Source organism: Ichthyophthirius multifiliis (assembly GCF_000220395.1).
Source record: "Ichthyophthirius multifiliis unplaced genomic scaffold scaff_1120509249861, whole genome shotgun sequence".
NCBI lineage: Eukaryota > Ciliophora > Oligohymenophorea > Hymenostomatida > Ichthyophthirius > Ichthyophthirius multifiliis.
The window spans coordinates 9,602-16,047 of record NW_004087227.1 but is presented as its reverse complement, the minus strand read 5'-3'; the positions used below and the strand labels follow the sequence as shown (position 1 = coordinate 16,047).

Below are 6,446 nucleotides of genomic sequence, written 5' to 3'. Positions count from 1 at the left end.
AATAATATTATTATTTTTATTATTTAATTTAAATAAATTTCTAAAATGATTAAAGAGAATAAAAAAAAAAAATTAAAATTAAATATTATATTAAAAGATATATATATATATTTATTAATGTATTTATATATAAATATATATACTTATATATTTTTTTTTTTTTTTTAATTATACAACATTTTATATATATAAATAATTAAGATTAAATTTAATATGTTATATATATTTTATTTACTAAACAATATTATCATTTTTATATTAAAAACACACTTATTGATATTTATTATGTTTAAATTGTTTTCTTTTTAATTAAACACTAAGATTTACATATTTTTTATAAAAAAAACTTATTTATCATAAAAATATTCGTTAAAAAATCTTTTTTGGCCATTTTTTATATTGTTTATTAAAAAATATAAAGAAAATTAATAATAAAAAGTAATAATAAAACTTGATTATTTAATCCTAAAAAATACATTATTTTTGAAAATAAATAAAAAAATAAATACAATTTTTTTAAATTAATATATTATTGTAAATTATATTAAATTGAGAAATTTTATTTAAACTATTTTATTATATTTGTAAATTCATTTAAAAAATACTATAATATTAATATTATTTATAATAAAAAATAAATATCTTACAATTAAAATTATCTAAAATATATTTCAATATATGTAATTATAAAATAAATTGTATCTAATAACATATTAAAAAGATAAAGTAAATAAAAAACTAATTTAAATAATAAAAATAACATCCATTATTTTGAATTTAATAAGCAATGCCTTATTTATTTTAAAATTTTATATGATTATATAAGCAGCCTTTTTATAAATTTTCTTCTTTAATATATATATATATATATATTTATATATATATGTATATATATTTTTTTTTTTCCCTAAATCTATATGATTAAAATTTGGAATACTATATACATTTTTCCTTATGAAAATTAAAATTATTTAGATTAAAATACATCCAAATGATAAAATATATTATTAAGCTTGTGATTAAAAATTAAATATACTTACTTTTAAGAAAATTGAATTTAAAACATTATTATAATTTTAAATGTTATTAAAGTGTGTAATATTATTAATTATATATATAAATTTATATAATAACTATTTACATTAATATATTATTAAAATATCTTATTTAATTATCAATAAAAATGTCAAAAAATAAATATATATATTATTAATACCTAAATGATATTTTATTATGTTTAATTTTGTAATTATAATCTAGTTTATCTTTTAAAATAATATTTTGAACAAAAATATATTTCTTAATACATAGTTAAAAATTATTAAATAAAAAAAATAAATAAAAAAAAATAAAAAAAATTAATATAAATTAAAAAAAAATGGCATAATATGTATAAATAGAATAAAATTATTTAGAATAAATAGCTTTGAATTTTGATATTATAAGGGAACTTAATTCTTAAAATAATGAATAAAATGAAGACTCAAAATTAGCCTAAGAATTCGATTTTCATATATAAAAAACAATGCTAGACCTTCAAAAAAAAGCAGATTATAATTAATTGTCCGATATACACATATTAAAAGCTAAATTTTAACTAAATGATATTGTTTTTGTGAAAATAATCGATCTTTTATAATAAGATAAGCAATAAATTTCTCAAATTTTATAAGATATTTATAACTCACATAATTAAATATTTAATGAGATTTATAAACTGGAATAAAAAAACATTTCTTCTGAAAAATACTAAATATTAAAAGAAGAAAAAGATTAATTATAGCAAGAAATAGACATTTTAAAGCAAGAAAATGCAGAATATTTGCAAAAAATAATAAATAACTCGAAAAAAAATATAAACATTGAAAAAAATCAGTAACAAACAGATTTAAACGAAACAAAGAATTAACTTCAAATACAAAAAAACCTAAAAAATATGGAAGAAAAAAATTATCAAGACATTTAAAAAACCAAAAATATTCAAGAAATGAAAAAGATATAATTAGTTAATAATAAAATTCTATGTAAACATCTAATTCTATTTAAAATAATTACTATCCATAAATAAGAAATTTAAGTCTAAGATAATTAAAAGAAATAATCGAAGAAATATATAGATCAAAATCTATATATGATAAAAAATATATTGATTAGTAATTACCTTTAGAGACAATGGAATAACATATGTATACTTATTTAAATTAAAAATATGGCTTGAAAGTATCAATTATATATAAATATATAAATATATAAATATATAAATATATAAATATATAAAATATATTAATATATAAATATATATATAAATATATATATATATATATTTATATACATTTATTGTATATTTGAAGAATCTTATTGTCGAATGGGCAGGTGCTATAATAAATGGTATAAAAAATTATGGAAATGAAGACAATGATATTTCTGTATTTGGTAAAATTCTAAGAAACGAATGCGATGAAGAATTTAGATTTGTTCAAATTTAAATAAAAAATACTATAACGGAATTATTAAAAGTAATATAAATATATATATATATATATATATATAAATATATATATATATATATTTATTTATATTTATATTTATATTTATATATTTAATAAAATTTAGATGTATGTAAGAAACAAATATCCATTAAAAAAATCTATAGAAATTACTTAAATAGTCTAACAAAATAAAATAGTTTTATTTCTAAAAAAGAAGCTGTAGAAATTATTTAATATATGTATAATATATAAGAATCTGAAAAATTAATTTTTAAAATTTACACCCTATTATTAAATAATAAAAGAAAATGAAAAAAATTCATAAAAATAAAAAAAATTTCAAGAGAAGAATAATAAAATTAATAAAAAATAAAATTTAAATTTCTTTTGTACTTTTTTAAAATGTTATTCTTGATTATTAATTAAAAAGTCACGAAAATTATTTAAAAGCATTTGTTACTTATTTTAGAAAATAAGATAGAGATTTAAATGGGATAATAAATGAAGTATAAAATAATATATATATATATATATATATATATATATATATATATATATATATATATATTCATAAAGTAAGAATTTAATAATTTATGTAAACTTATAAATGAAAATATTAACTAAGATACTATTTATTAATATTTAAATTAATTAGATCCATATAATCATTAATAAATAACCTTTTCTTAATGCGTTTCTTTATTTTCATAAGTACATTTTTTATTAATAATTTTTATTATTTTATTTTTCATAAATAATTTAAAAGGAAATATTATAAAATAATTACTAAGATGAAAGTAATTAATAATAAACAATTTTACAATATTTACAAAATAAATGATTAAATAAATAATACAAAAGATAATATCTATAAATAAATAAATTAAAAAATAAATAAAAAAATAAAATTATTTTAATACATTTTTATAATTAAATAAATTTAATAAATTAATATTAAATAAAAAGATTTATATATTTTTATTTTTATAATAGTATAATTTTATATTCTTTTATTAAATTAATTTTTTAATCAATAATAAAAAATATATTTCATATTTTATCTGAAAAATTTCATATTATAAATCAATAATTTATTAATTATCTTTTTATTTTTTAATAGAACGATTTTATTGTATTTAATCTAATACAATAAATCCGTTATATTAAATAATGAAATATAATTAAAATTTATACTCAATTTTTTTGTAAAAATTAATTAGATATATTATTAAATTTAATAATTTTTGATGAATAATTAAAATAAAAGATATCTATATAATAGTATTTTTATTTAAATATTTATTTATTATAAAATATATGAATAATAATTTATTTAGCATTATAATTTTTTTTTTTAATTTTTGATTAATAAAAAAAATAAATAACATTATAAATTTATATGTAAAAAATAATAGAATTTTATTTAATATATAAAAGAATAATAATAATTTATAATAAATTAATAAAAAATCTCATAATTATATAATTGTAAAATTAAATAATAAAATATTATAATATTAAAAAAAATTAAATTTAAAACAATTAAAAATATTAATTAAATAAAATATGTATATATATAAATATATATATATTATTATTTAATATTCATATATATATTTATATAAATATTTTTAATATCTATTATCAAATATCTTATTAATCTTAACTCTATTAAAAATTGTTTTTAAAATTATACAATTTTATATATTATCATATATATATTTTTATATATTTTTTTTATTTTCATTAATTAATAATTATATAGTATTTATTTAGTATTTAGAATTATTATAAAAAAATATTATTATTTTTGAATTCATAAAAGATAATTTTACTTGTATATAAAAATAATAAATATCTATAATTTTTATAATTTTATATCAAAATTTTTTTTTTTTTATATAAATAATGTCAGAGTTTTTTAGTTTTATTGATAGATTTAAATAAACAGACTAAGATTATAATAATCTCTATAATAAATTAATTGTATTCATAAATTTATTTTAATACTTTTATTTATTTATTTAATAAAAATAAATAGTAATAAGAAAATTAATGTTTAAAAAATTATTAATCTTATAGTTAAAAACTTTAAGATTATCAAGATTTCGTTTCAAAAAACAAATGTTTTGAAGATAAAAAATAATTCGATCTTTATTTAGAATTATACACTAAATAATTTGTTTAAGTATTTTTTTTATTAAAATAATTAATAATATTTTTTTTATAAAATAAGAGTGGTATCGACATATGTACAAAATCAATAGAAGATGCTTAAGAAAATAATTCAAATTTTAAAACTGCTAAAAACAATTGCATTTAATTTTATTATAATAATATTCTTATTTTTAAAGACTAAACAATAAGTAAATTAAATAGTATTGTAAATAATACATAAATAGAATAATTATGAATTAAAAGTTTTCTATTAATAAATATAAAATAAACAAAACATATATATTATTTTATTATTCTAAAAAATAAAATAAAAATGCTAAAATATGAAAATTTATTAATATATATTTTTAATTGAAATTTTATAATATATTTTTTAAAATAAATTATATTAAATTATTGTCATTAATTCTAGAAATAATTTATAAAATTAATAAAAAGATATATTTTACATATTTATATATATTTTTTCTTATATTAAATATTATATTTTTAATTGAATATCATAAAAAATATAATTAATTATTAACCATATTTTTATTTAATTTATAAATAAATAATTATATAATATTTTTAAAAGCCTTGACTTTTATTTTAAAATAAAAATAATTTAAATTTTTTACCACTTGTTGAAATTAAAAACACATATTATTTATAAAAAAAAAAAAAAAAAAAAAAGAATAAATTAAAAATAAATAAAAAAAAATAATAAAAATGAATAAAATTTATATTCCAAAAAAATCTAAAAATCTTAATAAAATTTAACAAATATATCGCAAGAAAACGAAAATAAATTACTTTTAAACAATTTAAACCCAAGCCAAACCCCATACAATTATTTTATACTAAATTCATTTTTAAAATAGCAACAAATAACCCAATAAGAATCTGAAATAGACGACCATAAAATATAATTATTTTAAGAACTATTAAATATATACTAATAATAATAATAGCAAACAAATTATTTAGCTCTATTAGATTTTTTAAACTAATAAAATCAAAAAATATCCATAAACAATCCCGAATAAGGAACTAAGAAATTCGAAAAAGAGGTCGATATATATAATATATTAAACAAAAATATCGAATAAATTTAAAAATAATACACTGAATAAGAATTAATGAAAAAAAATGAAAGATAAATAAAAATTTAAAAATATAAAAATAAAAGGAGAAACTGGATAAGGAAAATTTCATATGACTGTCGAAAAAAAGTAGCAGATTCTCGATTAAGAATTAAAGGGAGGTTTATTTCAAAAAAAGACACTGAAAAAATATAAGAATTAATGGGTAATAATAATTAGGCTTTTAATTAAAAAAAAAACCTTAAATTAGATTTTATGAAGAATAATAATAATTTATAAAATGAGTCTAAAAACTAAATTTTAAATTAATTAGAATAAATTTTAAGTAATAAATAATAAATTAATAATAAATAAATAATGAATAATGTTATATAGAGAATTAAATAGAAAAAAAATGTTTTCTAGTTGTTAAAAAACAATTGAAATTCTTCTTTTTTTTTTTCTTTTTTTTTTTTTTTTAATGAAAACAAAATAAAATTTGAAATGTAATTTTAATTTCAAAAAAGAAAAAAAAAAAAAAAAAAACCATTTTTTTAAAAAAAAAAAAAAAAAAAAAAAAAAATAAATTGGGTTTTAAAAGGGTTTAATTTAATAAAAAAAAAAAAATTTTTTAAAAAATTTTAAAAATATTTGGGTTTTTTTTTTATTTTTTTAAAAACCCAAAAAAAAAAAATAAAAAAAAATATTTTTTTCC

At 11.8% G+C, this 6,446-nt stretch overlaps 2 protein-coding genes across 2 annotated transcripts, besides 18 other annotated features; both read left to right on the top strand. All coding sequences in view use genetic code 6, as the record gives it.

Moving 5' to 3' along the window:
- Positions 1 to 853: 853 nt before the first annotated feature.
- Positions 854 to 895: a microsatellite.
- Positions 896 to 1,322: 427 nt separating this feature from the next.
- Positions 1,323 to 1,358: a microsatellite.
- Positions 1,330 to 1,380: a microsatellite.
- A 642-nt stretch (positions 1,381 to 2,022) lies between these two features.
- Positions 2,023 to 2,801, top strand: IMG5_038510 (hypothetical protein; the record flags this gene model as incomplete). The annotated part of the gene is made up of 2 exons (XM_004038952.1): positions 2,023 to 2,220; positions 2,352 to 2,801. 2 exons carry the CDS (start codon positions 2,023 to 2,025, stop codon positions 2,799 to 2,801), a joined length of 648 nt encoding a protein of 215 aa, XP_004039000.1.
- Positions 2,229 to 2,331: a microsatellite.
- Positions 2,230 to 2,324: a microsatellite.
- Positions 2,279 to 2,338: a microsatellite.
- Positions 2,520 to 2,599: a microsatellite.
- A 90-nt stretch (positions 2,802 to 2,891) lies between the features above and the next one.
- Positions 2,892 to 3,330, top strand: IMG5_038500 (hypothetical protein; the record flags this gene model as incomplete). Its single annotated transcript, XM_004038951.1, has 2 exons — positions 2,892 to 2,995; positions 3,066 to 3,330. 2 exons carry the CDS (start codon positions 2,892 to 2,894, stop codon positions 3,328 to 3,330), a joined length of 369 nt encoding a protein of 122 aa, XP_004038999.1.
- Positions 3,006 to 3,057: a microsatellite.
- Positions 3,321 to 3,396: a microsatellite.
- Positions 3,360 to 3,396: a microsatellite.
- Positions 3,397 to 4,061: 665 nt separating this feature from the next.
- Positions 4,062 to 4,127: a microsatellite.
- Positions 4,063 to 4,120: a microsatellite.
- Positions 4,128 to 5,323: 1,196 nt separating the features above from the next.
- Positions 5,324 to 5,377: a microsatellite.
- Positions 5,336 to 5,388: a microsatellite.
- Positions 5,389 to 6,079: 691 nt separating this feature from the next.
- Positions 6,080 to 6,117: a microsatellite.
- Positions 6,118 to 6,177: 60 nt separating this feature from the next.
- Positions 6,178 to 6,209: a microsatellite.
- Positions 6,181 to 6,211: a microsatellite.
- Positions 6,212 to 6,287: 76 nt separating this feature from the next.
- Positions 6,288 to 6,314: a microsatellite.
- Between the last annotated feature and the right edge of the window lie 132 nt (positions 6,315 to 6,446).